This window comes from Cryptomeria japonica, chromosome 7, assembly GCF_030272615.1.
Source record: "Cryptomeria japonica chromosome 7, Sugi_1.0, whole genome shotgun sequence".
NCBI classification, from domain to species: domain Eukaryota; kingdom Viridiplantae; phylum Streptophyta; class Pinopsida; order Cupressales; family Cupressaceae; genus Cryptomeria; species Cryptomeria japonica.
Window position 1 is genome coordinate 6,094,605 of NC_081411.1, and position 19,329 is coordinate 6,113,933.

The following is a 19,329-nucleotide window of genomic DNA, read 5'->3' on the forward strand; positions in this document are numbered from 1 at the left end:
CACAATTTAAATTATATTGTTCACATAAATGATAATTGCCGCTCCAAATCACCATATCATACAATATTACAATATTACAAAATACATTGTATTTAACATTTCCTTTTCCTTCAACAAATTAAAAAAAATAAAAAATAATACTCTCCAGCAAACGTTGCGCCTATCGACTTATCGTAGCACGGACTTCCCGTGCAACTGCTAGTCTAATATTCATGGTTACAATACGTTCAGTAAATCTTAATTTTAATGTATATGCATTTCACTAAGTTAAATTATCCTTCTATAAATATAAACAAATTAAATTCAACATAGTCGCGCAAACGTTAAATTAGTAGAAGGCACGGAAAATTTCAAGCGTACATAAAAGCGGATTCTGTGCAAGCTGTGTGTCATTATTGGTGGTCCCCGACAGGTGGAAATTTTCTTACCTAGCCATCTAGTATTGGAATCACACTTTGATACACTTTATATCACCGACATTGTCTATTCGTCTTTGGTGAAGTCCAGTCCATTAGTCTCTTGCCCGTGCCCACTGCTGCAACATCTCTCCTTTTGTTAGTCGTCTCCAAGAAAAGTATTGTACCCACCCCACTCTACCCCCTCTTCCTTAGAGCGTTTCATACATTTTGTAGTTCTAGTCCTGCATTCATGGCTTCCTCCTCTTCGTCTTCTCAGGCAAGATCGATTGTATCTGCTAAATTATATGATGTTTTCATCAGCCACCGAGGCCCTGACGTCAAAGAAACACTTGCCAAACAACTGTATGAGCTTCTTCAGGAAAGAGGGTGCCGTGCATTTCTAGACCGTGAAGAGATAGAAGGGGGAGATTCTATTCCCGATGTCATTGAAAATGCCATACGCTCATCTGTTGTGCAAATAGCCGTTTTTTCTAAAGGATATGCACATTCCTCATGGTGTTTAGAGGAGCTTGTTCTTATGTTAGACCAACAACCTGACGCACTCTTTATTCCTGTCTTCTACGATGTCGAGCCGTGGGAGCTACGCCACATCCAGAACAACAAGAAGTCACAGTATGCTGCAGCGTTTCGTGATTACGAAAGGAAAGGCAGGTATCTTGATAAGCTGGAAAAATGGAAAGACGCGCTCAAAGCTGCTTCATATATATCTGGTTATGAACAAAGCGAGCATAAATAGTAAGTTTACCTCTATGAACTTTGTATTGGTTGTGATTCATCATATTTTCCTTTTTTTCTCTAGTACATGACATTCAATTTACCTCCCTCGAATGGCTTTCTAAAGAGATTCTGGGTCTTGGATTTCAGCAATTTGTGTAAAAAGATTGTGTCCCGTGTGCGGCAAGAAATGGAGAAAAGGATACCTTTAGATGTTGCAAAATATCCTGTTGGACTTGCTGAGCAAGTCCAAGATTTTGAAGTTTCTTTTTCGGAGACAGTGAGAGACAAGGTTACAATAGCAGGGATCTTTGGTCTAGGGGGGTCTGGCAAGACCACCCTCGCCAAAGAATTGTTTAACAGGAAGCGTTCAAATTACCATGAATCATGCTTTCTCTCTGACGTGAGAGATCGTGACTTGAGTTCCTTGCAAAGTCAGCTCTGTAAAGATCTCAACTTTGATGGAGATCGAAAGTTTAACAGTACTGATGAAGGAATAGGATACCTGAAGCATTGTCTGAGAAGGGCAAGGGATTTGCGCTTTCTTATTGTCCTCGATGATATCGATCATCGGGACCAGTTAGATACCCTCTTACTTGCAGCTATGCTAAGCTCTGGTAGCCTAGTAATTATTACGACCCGTAACCAAAACTTGTTAGCGGATGCAGATATCTGTCATAGGATGAAGGAAATGAATTTTGATCATGCTAGAACCCTCTTCTGTAGCCACGCTTTCCGCAGATCGGATCCACCTACTTCATATGAGAAATTGGTTTTGCATCCACCTACTTCATATGAGAAATTGGTTAAAAGGTTTGTGGAATTCTGCGGAGGTTTACCCCTCGCACTCAAAGTTTTAGGCAGCCATGTTTACGGTAAAGGTACGCTTTTTTGGGAGTTGGAGTTGGAAAAAGTTAAGAAAATCCAACCTAATGATATAATGCAAAGACTTAGAATCAGCTTTGATAGTCTGGACAGAGAGGAGAAACAGATATTTATAGATATAGCCTGTTTATTTAATAAGAAAAAAGGAGTAGATGATTTGAAAAGTAAAGCTATAATAATCTGGAAAGCATCCGGTTGGAGCAACGCTGAGCATGCACTTCAAATCCTACAAGATAGGTGCCTACTTGAATCGGTTGAGGACGGATGTTTTGAGATGCACGATCACCTCCGGGATTTAGGAAGACAAATAGCAGCAGACGAGTTGAGCCCTCGCCTGTGGCAACCAGAACTCCTGAGATCTATGGTATACTTTTTCACATTTTTTCTTAAATTAAAGTTATAGAAAGCATTTGAAAAATTTATGTGTTATTATAATCTTTTTGTAGCCAATCATACTTAACCCCGATCCTTGAATGTAGGAAGCAAAAGGATTTCAACAAATCCTAGAAGAAAAAAAGGGCGGCAGGTGCTTCCATTCATTGTGGGATTCGTCCCTTGAAATGAGCATTACTTTTTTTATAGCTGAGGCTGATCTCCTGTGGCTTGAACTGAAAGCGCATGGTCAATCATCTATGAACATTCCATCCTGGATTCCTCTACGGAAATTGCACCTTTTATATATTGCTTCTGTGGAAGGATTGTGGAGCACATTTCAGCAACAGTTGCAGACCTATAACCAGGTATTTTGCTTTTCTTTGCTGGAAATGAAGTCTCCTTTCAGAATTTTTTTTGATTCAACATTTGTGTAGAATCTCAACAGTCTGAATATAGAAATAAATCATTAGGAACTTTATAATTGTTTTCACTAGATCCAACTAATATTAGATAGAGAAATAATGACGCGTTGGATTCATTTATTTGACTACAAAGTATGGTATTATTTTTCAATTGCATTACTTTTTAAAAAAATTGAATTAATGAAAAAAAAATTACAAAGAAGAGGGGCACAAAGGCTGCCGAGTTAAAAGACAATAACAGTCATATAGAAAAAAGTTTTTCAGTCATACAACCACATAAACTGTCAAAGTTTCCAACCACACTCTTGTTGTACATACAGAGGATAACCAAGCTTGGCCAACAAAAGGACAAGCCATACGATAGCATGTATTGCAGCTATAATCTGAATTTAAAATATCTTTGAAGTTACCTGAAGCAAATGAGATCTTCTTTTTTTATGCTGAAACATTTGAAACTTGATGTAATCCAAATAATAACTAATTGTGCTGCTGTACTTTGAAATCCCCTATAATTGGCAACAAAGAGACAATTTGAAGCACAACATGGATGAAAAGGGTTTTGCTTCCATTTCTTAAAGGCAATGATTAAGTTTTTTTTTCGTTCTACTCATTTATTAAATATTAAAGAATTTATAAAAAAAAAAAAAAAAATTGTTTTATTATTTATTTTTATTAAAAAATATTTGGATATATAAAGTGTTTTATAAGTATAGTTTGACAAACAATGATAATAGTGAGTTATGAATAAATATAAATTTATATATTGAATAAAATCAATTTTTAAATAATTATAATTTGAATAAATATATTTATATAAATTGTTTTCAAGATGATAATAGTTTTTTAATTTATATATATATATATATACACATATACATAATATAGAATTTAATAAGTTATTAAATTTGTCATATAAATATTTTATGAATTTGCTATTTTATTTTGATACAGTGTAATAGATTGGGTACAAAATACTTTTAAGATTGAAAATCAATATTTAAGCTCTTGATTCTAACAAAAATATTTTTAAAATTCAAAATCAAAATCTCAACTCTATATTCAATAACAAAAATATTTTTAATAGTTTTCAACTGTTCAATCAATATTTTGTAAGTTATATGTTTGAATGTAATTCATTAAATATAAGTCTAATTTCTTAGAGTAACTGTCAATGCCAGGCCACTTTCCAATTGAGAAGGTTATCCATTCGGAACTGTTTTTATTTGGAAGAGCTTCCAGATTTAATAGAAATGTTCACTCACTTGGAAGAATTGGATATAGCTTATCCAGAATATAGCACAGATATAACATCCTTGGTCCAATCACTTGGACGACTTAGTGAGCTTAGATCATTGAGCTTGCACTTTGGAGACCTTGACGTCAGCGAGAACCGTGACTTCTGTGAGAAGCTGGATCTGAGCAAAGGTAATGTGGATTTTTCTACAAGCAGCAGCATGGATAGCCTTGAAACCATATACCTTAATGGACTTGGTAATACATCCAAGTTGGTAATCAGTGGAGACATGTGTCCCAGACTTCGATCGCTTAGAGTTTCCCACCCGACAAATCTAAAAGAAATGGAATTAAAGCATCTAGAGAGACTGAATACACTGAGTGTGGAGAGCTGTGATAATTTAGAAACAATATTAGATTTATCCACTGTATCAGGGCTTCAGTTTCTTGAATTGATTCGTTGTTACAAATTGGAAACAATATCAGATTTATCTACGCTAACAGAGCTTCAAGTGTTAAAAGTAAAGAACTGTTGTGCGTTGAAATCCTTGCCGACCCTTGCACAGCTAGAGAGACTGAATACTCTTCAACTGTCTTTTTGTTCCAATTTGAAATCGTTGCCGACCCTTGCGCATCTGCCTCGTCTGGAGACAATCCAGCTCACAGGATGTCCTCAGCTGCAGAGTGTCGAAGGGGTGGAAGAGTTGCCAGGATTGAAAAGTCTGCTAATTCAAATGCCCGAGGATGGATATTTTGCATCGGTACGAAATTGCATATGTGGACTGAGGGTAATACTCCTACTTGTCCGCGCAATCACTGACTTTGAGTGGAAAGAAAGTTTATCTACTGTGGATAATGACTTTTCCTTTTGCGTAAAGTAGGAAAATAAATGCTCTGCTTTTATTAAGTCATATTTTAAAATTTATGTTTTATCTTTAATGTTTTTATCAATTATTTATAATCTTCTCTTTTTAAGCTGGTATTTTAATTGTTTCAGAGGCAGTCGGTAAAGAAAATCATTTTGGCACAGAAGTCAATGGATACAGCATCGTCCGAATTGAATGCAAATTTCTTTTCTAAGGTGATCGGCGCCCAAGCAGTAACTGAGATAGAGAGAGGAGAGAATACACTGAAGATGGAAAGCTCATCGAGTGCAATCACTATATATGCTTTGCTTGTAAAATCTTTTTGTACTATAACATTTGAACCTGAAGACGAGTTTTTGACATACGGTGAAGGTGAAGCGGATATGCTAGTTACAGTTGTACTCACCCAGCATCATAGTGAAGGTAGACTAAAATGTTTCACAATAAGGAAGGGGTTTAAGGCCACAGTGAAAGTTGGGGAAGAAGGGAAAGCCTTAACTGTCTTTGATAGATTATACAGACCAAGAACAAACTTGGCAGCATATGCTGCGGTAAAGCGAAAACGAAGGCAAAAGTATTGAAAAGTGTGATCAATTTGTTTTGACTATTTACTGTCAAAAGCTCGTCATCTTTGTTTTATTGAAGTATTTGATTTCTAATATTTTGCCTGTGGAACTCTCTTCTTTCTTTCTAAAGTTTCCTTAATCATTGTTGTATGGGATCTTTGAAACTGGTTCTAGCATACATTTTTCTTTTTTCTTTTAATTTTTAATTTTTAAAATAAAATTTTGTAGTTTAGATTAATTATGTTGGTAGTGTTCAAATAAAAATTTCAAAAAGATTATTTTTTTATAAATTTAAATTATAAAATATTAATTTAATGGTTATTAATAGATCAATTTTAAGTTTTTTTTTTTATAACATTAATGAGCTAGGTGGCTGCAGCTCTAGTAGTTTCTTATGCTTCATTATCTGGTTGTTGCAGTTGTTTGTATTTTGTATTGTAATGAGTTTCTAACTTCTATGTTTAATAGTTGGGTTGTATATGACATCTTTAGTTGCTGATTTGTTTTAGTTAACTGTAAGTCTGCTTAACTTGCTAGTTTTGTGATGGTATCTTGATAGCCTTGTAGATTTTTCTTTCATCTACAATCCCATCCTTTGGGATTGCCTTTGATTTCCTTACTAATTTTTTTATTATTTTTAGCTTTGATCAATACAAAATTATTTAGTATATTATTGGTTTAGCTATTATTCCAAATGTGTTGTGAATTTTTAAATTTGGTTTCTGGAAAATTCTCTCATCCATCATTTTCATGGTGAATTTATAAAGTTGGCTATTGAAAAACTCTCATCCATTGTGGTTCGGACCATCAAATGGTGAAAGATTATGTAGACTTTTTTGGGAGAAAAGCATATAACATTACAATATATTTGGGAGATATTTGAAGGTGTTGTATATGTGCTATTCAGTGATTTTTTTAGTGGCTAATATTCGTCAATTGGCTATTTTAAAAAAATTGAAAATCAAAATTTGGCTAATAGTTCAATTTTTTAGGTGACCTAAATCGCCACTTTTTTACAAAATTTTATTTTAGTCCTATTTAAATTGCCAAAGAGTTTATTAGATGCATACAAGATTTTTGGATTTTGAATGAAGGAATGGGCTCTATTTATAGGAAAAATAGAGAAATGGATGGTTAAGATTGAGCAATCTCAACAAGGGCCGAGATTGATGGGTTTATGATCTATGTGAGGGATTTCAACCCAATCCCAAGATGACAAATGTCAACATGAGATGGCTTGAGAGGAGAGGGAAGAAGCATTAAATGCTTGAAATGACATGAAGGTTAGCTTAAGCGTTAAGGTTAGGTTTCAGTTGAATAAATAAAGTCATTATCCAATGAATAATGTTTTTATCCAATGGATAAACTCTTGTGCAAGAGTTAGTGAGGATAACCATGGTCAAAGTGATAAATGCTTGAAGAAACCCATGAGTTAAATGGAGGTTGAGTTAGAGGGAAAGTCTCTAACCATGTGGGTGAGTTGAGTTAACCATAAATGGTTATGTAAGAGCCATAAATGGTCATGCAAGAGACATTAATGCTCTGGAAGACTTTAGGGGTTAACTTGTTGAATACATAAAGCATTTAATGCTTTTCAAAGACTTTGAGGCTTTGAGAAGTGACTTCAAGTTGCTTAGAAATATGACAATATTTAGGAGATGGATTAGGCTAATTAGGAATGATTAGAAGAATTTAGAATGGGGTTAGGATGCAAGTGGGTTTGGTGGGTGAGGGAAAATGGGATTTTAATTAAAACAAAATTCATTATTTCAACTAAATAGGTGCAACTTGCATTTGTAGGAGAATGCAAGTGGGGGGTACTTTAGGGATTTAAATAAATGTTTTAATTATTTATTTAAAAGAGGAAAGGGGGTTAAATTAAATAAATGTGCTTTATTTAGTTAATTGATTTTGATTGTGGCTTAAAAAATTAATTTAATAATTCAATAATTTATTTAATTAATAGGAGAAGGGGTTGAGGATGAATTAATTAAATATATTTAATTAACTGATTATTAAGTGTTAAATAATTAAATAAATAGTAAATATTCATTTAATTAAGTGGACACATTTATGTGACTACATTTGCCCCTCTTTGAGACAGTGCGGTTTATCGCGTTGTTTCAAAGAAAGAAAAATATGTGCGAAGAAATATGCCCCATAAATGTTAATTTAATGGGTGGTATGCCCCCATGAGAGATGGGCCGAATTTTTGAAAAATTGGGCTATCTCTCGAAAAAGAACAAGAAGTGGAGGGGAGGTAGAAGAGAAGAAATTAGCAATAATGGTCAAATAATGGGAGAAGACATAGTGAATACGGAGAAAGGGGAAGCCAATGAGTACCCTTAGGTCATGCAAGAGATACCGTGCAAATGCGGTGTTGTGCTTTTGATTGATGCTATACAATTGATCAAAATTGGTTGTACAATCTAGTGTAATCAGTGAAATTGCCCTGGTTGAGTCAAAGTGTGACAGTTGACGTCAATTGTTCACTTGAACAGGATAAAGTCTGAATAAGTGAATCAAAGTGACCTGTTGTGACTTAGACAATTGATGTAATTGCCCGATGAAGTCAAGGTATCTGAAGCAAAATACTCATTGAGACTTAAACAATTGATGTAATTGTTTGTTGTGATTGTGTTTGATTGGTTGATCAATTGATAGTGTTTGCGTTGTAGGTTGTTTATGGTGAATCATAGCAGTCCCGTTGAGACTAGGTCATTATAATAATTACCTGTTGTAGTCTAGGATTGCCATAATCGATTACCTGTTGAGATCTGAAGATACTTGATCAAAAAGCATTTGTTGATAGTCTAGGTGTGTGTGAGTCAATGTGCCTACGTAGACAAAGTAACTTGCTTGGCTTATAGGATGACCGAGGATGGGAAGTGTAACCCCTCCTATTAGAGATGGACGGTGATGAATGTGGCTTGATTGGATTGATGGGACATGATGTAGGGTATGTGATGTTGATGATCGAGATGGGGAGGGTGAGGGGGGGGATTCAATGCTAGATAGAAGGTATGGAGGACCTATTCCTATGGAAGAAGATGAGTAAAATAGAGTAGCCATTGTCATTACTATGTATGAATGATATGCAGCAATATGGATGTATGGATGGGTGGAATGCAATGAAATGTAATATATATAGATGAGATGGAATGATGATTCATAGAGTATTCATAGTGCTATATTTTCCTCATCGAGCATGGTAGTATCGTTCTTAGCTGAGGTAGCAGGAACCAAGTTTGGAGCATTTCACCTGTAAGAAATCATTTATAATAAGGAAAAAATGACACTCCATTTTGGTTCATTCGCAAATGGTCGAGGTATATGCAGTAGTGAATAAGCCATAGTGATCCATGACTAGATTTTGCATATGATCACATATCTTAGTGAACTTCCCAAGTAGACACCATTTGTACATGCCCTAGAGCTTCATTGGAACAATTCACAGATAGTAAACAAACTTGATATTCCAATCATGTGTGGATATTCCAGAGTAGCGTAGGAACTTGATATGAATGTATAAATAATGAACAAACTGACCAAGTACTTGATAGCTTAAACAAAATTTTCTTGTCAAAGAAAATGTTACCATGTCTTTGTTTTGTAAGGAAGGATGCATCCTTGTTAAGATAGTTGTGTGTACCTGTTTTGATTGATCAGTTGATTTGATAAGTGATCAATATGTGGGTAGCTCAAAATGTTTGTTTGGTGTCTTTTGCGATGTGTATGTACAAAGAATAATATATGTTGCAATGTTTTTGATTGATTTTTATGTTTTATCATGTTTTTGGATTTTGTGAGTGTTTTGAATGTTTTTGAATTTTGTGGGTGTTTTTGAATGTTTTTGGTATTATTTCCAGCCAATGTTGAATGAAGAACTCAATGAATCACAAGTAATATAGAATCCACTTCCATCAATAGGTTAAGAGTATCCCCCCCAGTTTAGACATCACTATGAAAAGCAGGATGCAGGACACATGAAATACTAACCCTGATTGCAAATCAATAACAAGCCATGGTTTGAATGATGGATGCAATGGATGTGATCGCAACAAGTTTGAAAGATAATGGCACCATAGCTTTTACAAGTGGTGCCCGTTTGCCAAGTTTTCACTATCGTACTTACCCAAGGTGCCACCATAGTGGTTTTCACCATTTGGATAAATGGTTTTTCTTTACTATTTTCTTGATTTTTTTAAAATTTTCTTCAAGACATTTTTCTGAATGTTCTTGGTGTTTTTCTAGTATGTAAGGGAGTATGATGCTCTGTATAGCTTATGTATGAAACCATTTGAGGTGCATCTTGTTGATCGGATCTTCTAGTGGTTCCCCTTCAAAAGTTGCCAACTGATATGCCCCAAACCCAAATACAGTAGTGATAATATATGGACCCAACCAGTTTGATTCAAACTTGCCTTGATGTTCTCTATTTGGTTGATTACGAGAATTCTCCCTAAGACAAGATCACCTACCCCAAATATATGAGGTTTAACCCAATTATTATAGCTTCTTCTCATTCGTTGCTGATAGGCTTTGAGGTGGTTGTATGCATCTTGTCGCCTTTCATCAAGTAGTTCCAAGTCCTAAAGACGTGAGACTCGGTATGCTTCATCATCTATCAGATTGTGCAAGGAAACCCATAGAGTTGTTATCTCAACCTCAATGGCAAGGATGGCTTCTGCTCCATAGACCAATGAGTAGGGGGTTGCACTGGTAAGGGTTCGAATGCTAGTTCGATACACCCATAGTGATGGATTTAATTGAACGTGCCTATCATGGCCAACATCATTGACTGTCTTTTTTAGGATTCTCAATATGTTCTTGTTTTATGCTTCGGCTTGACCATTGCCTTGTGGGTAATAGGGGGTGGAAAAGTAGTGTTGGATGTGAAACATCTCGCAAAGATCACAGACATCTTGATTTTTAAAAGGAAGACCGTTATGTGTGATGATGGACATGGGTACACCATACCAGTAGATGATGTAATTAAGGATGAATGAGGTGATCTGCTTGTCGGTGACTTGGGTAAGTGGAATGGCTTCGATCCACTTTGTGAAGTATTTGGTAGTGGCAATGATAAATTTATGGCCGTTGGATGAGGATGGATGGATTTTACCCACAAGGTCAAGTCCCCATTGACAAAAGGGCCATGGTGTTGTGATTGGTTGTAATTCATGTGCTGGTGCATGTATCCGGTCTCCGTGAACTTGGCACTTCTTGCATTTTCTGACAAAATAGTAGGAGTCTTTTTCCATGGATGGCCAATAGTATCTAGCGCGCATGATTTTCTTTGCTAAGGAAGGACCACTTGAGTGAGCCTCACAAATGCCTTCATGTACCTCTTCCAAGGCCTTTGTTATCTTGTCTTGTTCTAGATATCGAAGGAGAGTACCATCAAGACTTCACTGGTATAGGGTGTCGGTAATGATGTTGTATCGAGCGGTTTGGCGGATGAAGTTTTTTTGTTGGTTACTGGATTGGTTGGGGGGAAGGGTGTGGTCACGTAGGTAAGTTAAGAACTCACTGTACCATGGGGATTTAGAGCCAACTAGGTGACATATCATTTCAGTTTCGGGGATATCATATGCGGGGATCCAAAGTTGTTCTACCAAGAACTCGTAGCATGTTGCATTTTGCGGAAGATCTAGGAGAAATGTAATTGCAGCCATTGCATCAACAACTTGATTATGATCTTTGGGTACTTGCTCAAAGGTGATAGTTGTAAATGATTCTTTCTAACTATCCACCATCCTTTTATATGGCATGAGCTTATCATCCTTAGTTTGGTATTCATCAGTGACTTGTCGGATGACTAACTGAGAATCTCCATATACCTGTAGCTCTTTATGGTGCCATTGTATAGCCAATCCGAGCCTTGTGATCAAGTCCTCATATTTTGCTATGTTATTGGTGCATGGAAAAGTGAGCCTGTATGACTTCAGGATGCTGTCACCTTGAGGTGTGATGAAAAGAATACTTGCCCTCGAGCGATGTCTGGTATATGAGCCATAAAAGTAGAGATTCCAAGGTTGTGTAGCTGTGATCATGAAGAACTCTTCATCTAGAAAATTAGAAACAAGAGGATAGTCACCTATGATGGGTGCATTGACCAACTGATCTGCAATAACTTGCCCCTTGATAGCCTTGCGGTCCACGTACTCAATGTCAAATTCACTTAGAATCTAACCCATTTGGCCAAGTGGCCTGTCAATGTTGCCTTGTTGAGTAGGTACTTGAGTGGATTGATTTTAGCAATGAGTTGTACCTTGTGTGTCAGCATGTAGTGTCTCAGTTTGGTGGCTGCCAAGATAACTACTAGGCAAGCTCGTTCAATAGGTGTGTAATTGAGTTCATAGCCTACCAATGTGTGAGAGATATAGTATACAACACATTCTTTTCCTTCTGCATTGTGTTGTGCCAACAGTACTCCTAATGTCATATTTGTAGCTAAAATATATAGTAGTAGAGGTCTACTTGGATTTGGTGGGATCAACAATGGTGTACTCACCAGGTAGTCTTTAAGCACTTGGAATTTTTGCTGGCACTTTGTATCCCATTGAAAGAGGATATTCTTATGTAAAAGATGTGTGAAGGGATGACACTTATCAACCATTTGTGCAATGAATCTTCGAATTAATTGTAGTCGCCCTTGTAGTGTCCTTTACTGATTGATGTTCTTGGGAGGTGGCATGTGCATGATTGCTTTGACATTTACTGGATCTACTTCAATTCCTTTTCTTGAGACAAAGTATCCTAGGAGCTTCCTCGAGGTTACTCCAAAGATACATTTCTTTGGATTAAGATGGACATGATATGCTCTAATCTGTCGAAGATTCGACCCATTGTTTCTAGATGACCCTCTCTTGTTAATGATTTAGCTAGTAAATCAAAGGTTTGAGAAGGTTTTGTGTTGCAGGGCAGACATTTGTGCTTAACCAAAACTATATCAAGCATTATTAGATGCTACTTTCATAGTTCATTCTTTCTAGATTGCAGTCTGATGTTTATGTAAGTCAGTGAGACTTCCTTTTGTGATTAGCAATGAGCTCTAGGTGGTTGCCCTGATTGCAAGTTCAATTCCCATTGTAATTATTTCACATACTACTGCAGAAGTATTATCTGATTGTGGGTAGGGTTTCTTTTTTGTCTAGTTCAAAAGTTTTGATATGCAATAGCTATGATTTTTTGTAGTAAATTGATTCACCTCCCTCTTAGTTTACTCCCGGTATCAAATCTCTCTAACAATTGGTATCAAAGAAAGGTCCTCTCTATAGAAGCTTAACTACTTGAAGAGATCTGGTAGCATTAGCATCAAGTTCTACATTCAATCTCTATCGGAAGGAGAGTCCTAGATATAATGGTACAAATTACAAAATATGGAAGGAGCGAATGAAGATTCATCTCAAATGTCTTGGAGCTGAAGTTTGGGAGATAGTGGAGAAAGGATAAATACCTCATGATCCTAATTCTGGAACACAGGCACCTATTGATGAATAGAAAAAAGTTGAAAATGATGTTAGAGCAAAAGAAGCCTTCTTGAGTGCCCTATCTAATGAAAAGTTGTTAAATGTCATAGATTTGAAGAATACTAAGCATATCTAGTTCAAAATTGAAACTCTTTATGTAGGTGACCATGCAGTAAAGATTGCAAAACTTGAAGGTTTTTGGGTAAGATATGAAACTTTGAAGATGGAAAGATGAGAAGAATAGTTCTTTCATGGATAGAGTGAATGAGATTGTCATGGGTATCAAATGCTATGATAGATCAGTCAGTGAGGATGAAATAGTGTCAAATTTTCTAAGAGTTCGACCTTTGGTTTACAAGATGAAAGTTACTACAATCAATGAACTTCGGACAAAAGTACCCTTGTTACCAAAGATGCAATTCTTGGGAAATTGACTGCTTGTGAGCTTGAAGAACTTGGAGATCAGAGTGCTACTAAAACTGAGACTGCATTTAAAGCATCTACCTCTGGTAAGTAGAAGATAGATTGGAAGGAGATGTACGCTAAAGATATGGAGGATATTGAGAGAGAAGAAAGAGAACTTGAAGAGCTGGAAGCCCTGATTGCTAGAATAATTCCTAAAGGACCAACTGGAAGTAATTATGAAGCAAAAGTCCCTTTTAAATGTTTTTCATGCAATAATATTGGTCATTTTGCTTCTAGATGCCCTGAAAGATCTGCTAGGAATCATGAAAGATTTGTAAAGAGTTATAAGTCTAATCCAGAATATCAGGCCTAGATTTAGAAGGAATAAGGATAAATCATGTTATTATTTTGGTGGTGATGATTTTGGTATTACTGGTGATGATGATGATAATGATGATGAACCTATGAGTGGATCCGATAATGGAGTTTCCTCCGCTAAAGATTGGATCTTTATTGCTATCAAGGATGATGCTTTGGAACTTGTCATTGAAGCAACTCATACCGAGGAGAAGGTGTTGGCTACTAAAATTGAAGAAAAGGATAAATGGGTCATAGACAGTGGATTCTCACATCACATGACTGGTGACAAGATTAAATTTCTAACACTGCAAGAATTTAATGGTGGACTAGTCAGATTTGGAGACAACAAGGCATGTAGGATCAAGTGCAAAGGAACAATATCATTGGATGGTAAGACTAATATTGATAATGTTTATTCTGTTGAAGGCTTAAAGCATAATCTTTTAAGTGTAGGTCAGATGGTGGATAGAGGATTTCATTTTCAATTCAAGGATGGAAAATGTAAGATCATCAATAGATCTAGATTGAAAATTGCTTCTGGAACTCAAACCAAAGGAAACATCTTTCATTTCAACTCTAGTGAGAAAGATTGCCTGATTGCTCAGATTGATGAAAGTTAGTTGTGGAATAAATGGACGTGCCATATAAATTTTGATTGCATAGTGAAGATCAGTTCAACATAGGCTGTCAGAGATTTGCCCAAGATTGTTATACCTCATAATCTGGTATGTAGAGAATGTCAAATGGGTAAGCAAGTTAGAACTTATTTCAGAAGTATACATGATAAATCTAATGAAACTCTTGATCTTATTCATACTGATTTGTGTGGACCGTCAGGGACTAAATTTTTTCAAGGTGATAGATACTTTATTTTACTTATTAATGACTATTCTAGAATGATGCAGGTAGCATTTTTGAAAGAAAAATCAAAAGATCTTGAGAAATTCAAAATATTTAAATCTATGGTTGAGACTGAGATGGGACTGAAGAAAAAATGTTTAAGATCAAATCAAGGCGGTGAATTTGCATCCGATGAGTTCAACAACTTTTGTGAGAGGAATGGAATCCAAAGATAACTTTCTACACCTAGAAGCCCACAGCAGAATGGATTGGTGGAAAGGAAGAACATAACCATATTAGATGTGGCAAGGACAATGACGACAAAATCTAGATTGCTTGATATCTATTGGAGGGAAGTTGTCCATGTATTTGTATACACTTTCAACATAGTACACATTAAAGGTGATACCGATAAGACTCCTTATGAATTATGGTTTGGTCACACTCCTATTGTCAAATATTTCAGAATTTTTGGAAGTAAATGTTACATTAGAAGAGATGATGCAATAGGAAAGTGTTATCCTAGAAGTGATGAAGGAATATTTTTGGGTTATTCTACTAAGAGAAAAGAATATAGATGTTATAACAAAAGATTGAATTGGATAATTGAAAGCATAAATGTGAAGGTGGATAAACATGGTAGTAATCAAATCAGATCATATGAATATGGACCGGAAGATGAATTTATTAGACTTGAATTGGTAATGCAAGAATCATTTCATAATAGTGAACCAGTGACACCAGTAACATCAAAAAATTCAACAATGACAAATGAACAACATAAAGAGTCAAAAAAACAAGAAAACTTAAAGACTCCCATGTATGTGAAACTAAATCATTCTAAAGATTAGATCATTGGAGATAAAAGGAAATGTGTGACGACTAGGAGAACATTAGCTGTTGAAGAGGTATGTTCAATTTCTCAAATTGAACCAGAATCATGTATTGAAGCTAGTAAGGATGAAAATTGGATAAAAGCAATGGAAGAAGAATTAGATTAGATAGAAGAAAATAAGACATGGGAATTGGTTCTTAGGCCTAAAGACAAGAATATTATTGGAACTAAATGGGTTTTTAGGAATAAATTGAATGAGGAAGGTTAGGTTGTGAGGAACAAAGCTAGATTGGTTTGCAAAGGTTATTCAGAGGAAGAAGGAGTTTATTATGGAGAGACTTATGCCCTAGTTGCAATAATTGAAGCGGTAAGACTTTTTCTTGTCTATGTTGCACACAAGAACTATAAAGTATATCAGATGGATGTCAAATATGTGTTTCTCAATGGAGATCTTGAAGAGGAAGCTTACATTGAGTGACCTGATGGATTTTCTTTATCAAAAGATAAGGACATGGTTTGCAGACTAAAGAAATCTTTATATGGACTAAAATAGGCCCCTAGAGCATGTTATGCCAAATTAGATAAATATATTTCAAAGCTTGGTTTTAGCAAAGGTAATGTTGATAGTAACTTATATTACAAAATTGAGCATGATGACTTATTAATTTTTTTTTTGATTGGTAATGGGTTGAATCTGATAAGATGCACATACCCTACCCCCTTGTGGGATTTGAACTTGTGATATCTCCTTTAAGAGAACAAGTTCTCCACCACTAGGCCAACTCAGGTTGTACAATGACATATTGATTATTGAAGTCTTTGTCGATGATATCATTTTTGAAGGAGAAGAAAGTCTATGCATGAAATTTGTTGATGATATGAAGAATTAATTTGAAATGTCTATGATTGGTGAGATGAAATTTTTCTTAGGTTTGTAGATTAATCAGACTAATAAAGGTATTTTCATTTGTGAAACTATGTGAAGGATTTACTTAAGAAATTTGGACTTGAGAATTCTAAACCTATCAGTACTCCTATGATAACCGGTTGCAAATTGTCAAAGGATGATGAATCTCCTAAAGTGAATCCAAGTAGATACAAATCAATGATTGGTGGTTTGATGTATTCAACTCAAACTAGACCTGATATAATGAATGTTGTTTGTATTGCTTCTAGATTTCAGTCAGATCCTATAAAAACTCATGATATTGTTGTTAAGAGGATATTTAGATATTTGGCAGATACAATAGATTTTGGGTTATGGTATCCAAAGAATGATGACTTCAAATTATGTGCCTATACAGATTCTGATTGGGTAGGGGATGTGGATGACTAGAAGAGAACTACTAGCGGTGCATTCTTTCTTGGGAAGAAGTTGGTTTCATGGTTTAGCAAGAAACAATCATGCACTTCATTATCTACTACTAAAGCAGAATATGTAGTTGTTGCTACCAATTGTACTTAGATTTTGTGGATTAAACAAATGTGGAAAGATATAAGGATAAGTTATGATGAGCCTATTGTTATTCACTGTGATAATGTTGTTGCTATTGATATGTCAAAGAATCCAGTATTTTATTCCAAATCAAAACACATTTCTATAAGGTATAATTTCTTTAAGGAAAAGGTTGAAGCAAAGGAAGTAAGATTGGTTTATGTGCCTACTAAGGAACTGATTGCAGATATTCTAACTAAACCATTACCTAAAGACACTTTTGAATATCTCAAAGATTAGTTGGGGGTTAACAACCCCTCGGAAGAGACTTGGAGATGCAAGGATGCATCGATCCTATGAGCTTATCAGACATATTTTTCTGATCTGGGTTGATGAGATGATGTCAAAGGGGGAGAAGGTATTCATGTGAAAAACTATTAATCAAAGGGGGACAGATATTTTAGATCAGTCTTTTGGTGATTGTTGGCATTCCTTGGCACTTGGATATTTTTCACATTCAGTGTTGCCATCAATGCCAAAGGGGAAGATTGTTGGAAATATGTTGGATTTGGTTTAGTGTTGTCATTGATTTCAACAATGGATCTTGGTTGGACACTATCCCAGTTGGACCTATCCCAATTAGTCTTGGTGATCATCTTGGTTTTGGCTATGATTCTAATCCGGTATGATCAGATCTCTAGACTCAGTTTTGGATGCTTATTATGGATAGTTATATGTTTTCCATATTTTGTTGGTTCATGATTTGGTTCTCCAGTTGATATCACTTTTATTCCCGGTTGGTATTTCATGGTACCAGTTAGCTTTACCGATAAGCGATATTTGATGATTTGGTCAATCGATTTTGGTCCAGCTTATGGAATTGATTTCTATTGTCCTGAAGTTGCTTCTTGATCGTGTCCTGAGTGTTTGGTGACTTTGCATTGGCTCGCATGCTATCATGATGGTCCTTTTTGGATCCGGTTAAACTTTTTATTATTTCACTAAGGATTTTTATAGGTTGGTGAAACATGTAGGATTTTGATCTTAGTGGAATTTCTGATGGATGTAATTGTTTGAGAATGAAAACATACTCTAATTCTACTCCTAATAACAGAAATGAAAGGAAATCTAATTTGAGTTTTGAATTGGTTACTGAATCATAATGAAAATGGGACTAGAGCTTTAATACTTTGGGATAGAGCCATACATCAAATGAACTTCATGAAATACACTCATGAATCTAGAAAACCTATCCTAAAATAAGCATTCTAATTCATCACTCCAAATCATACTTATGAGATCTCTACTATATTCCTTAATTGTTGTAATGCACTTAGAGGATTTAATTTCTTCATTGAAGGAAACTAGTAAACACACTACACCTTTATGATATTTTCACAAAGACAAGATTACTATCTTGAATAAATAAAATCATACAATTAAAAGAACATCACATCGGAGACAAATTGGTGTGATATCTTCATTAAACTTGCACTAAAGTGTTCAATACAATTCACATGGCATAAGACTGAAATTATATTATCTACATAGAGATTTCTACTAGCTATTCTACCTATCCCATACAAAAGTGAAATCAAAACCTCTTCACAATGATCTTGAATTCTCTTTTATAAAACAATGGAGAAAAAATCTTCATGCCATTTACAATCTCAATAAGTAGTAGGTAACCGCTTGATAGAGAAAAACAAACAACTTTTTATATTTTATGATAGAGGCATACATTCTCCTTTTCTCAACAGGTGGTAGGTGTAATAGATGATCTGTGATCCTTCTTTTCTCCACACAAACTTGCTTATCACTCTAGAGAATCAGATAACCCTACAAACTTATTAAATTCTCATGGACAAAGAGAAACTTGCCAAATCCATTTGAAAGATATACATTAAACATAGAGATCATAAACCTAAATTCTTTGAGAATGTCATAAAATTAGCCACCTGATCATAATTAATATCCTTAGGCTACATCTCAAATTATAGTCTAATATGATTCATGATGTTGACATGTCCATGTCAATTACAAGTGTCAATGTGAGTTTGGACAGTGCAAATGATCTAGAGTGGGGGTTTAAATCCATGGATAAAAATCATTTATGATCACTGGTAGAATTAAAATTCCTTTTGATCAAGTATCAACCACCACCATGGACAACTCACGAGCTTCACAATCATCTTTCGCTAACTAGACTGGATGCATGTCACATTCTTGCAAAGGCACAAGTTATTTTGAAGTGATTACATAGAATATGTGTGAAGATAAGATTAACATTTTATTTAACCATCAACTACCAATTACATGATTGTGGTTTAAATAGTATTTGTTTCTGACTGTTGTAATGATGCAATTTGCCATTTTCATAACCTTCAACGATCCATCACAACATCATAGAAGTAATTGTCAATTTACCTTGACTACTTCAAAATTATGATCCGACATTCTATGTAACAATTAACCTTTTATTCACCAGTCCCACCTAAC

At 35.3% G+C, this 19,329-nt stretch overlaps 1 protein-coding gene across 2 annotated transcripts; it reads left to right on the top strand.

The window, feature by feature from the left end:
* The first annotated feature begins 522 nt into the window (after nt 1-522).
* On the top strand, nt 523-5,521 carry LOC131030833 (disease resistance protein Roq1-like). 2 transcript variants are annotated; one of them, XM_057961755.1, is made up of 5 exons: nt 523-1,154; nt 1,284-2,382; nt 2,498-2,758; nt 3,994-4,836; nt 5,046-5,521. In XM_057961755.1, the coding sequence occupies exons 1-5, from the start codon at nt 649-651 to the stop codon at nt 5,493-5,495; spliced, it is 3,159 nt and encodes a 1,052-aa protein (XP_057817738.1). In that variant the 5' UTR covers nt 523-648; the 3' UTR covers nt 5,496-5,521. The 2 variants fall into 2 exon arrangements, with proteins under 2 accessions (XP_057817738.1, XP_057817739.1); XM_057961756.1 differs by having other exon boundaries at nt 3,994-4,809.
* The last annotated feature ends 13,808 nt before the right edge of the window (nt 5,522-19,329 follow it).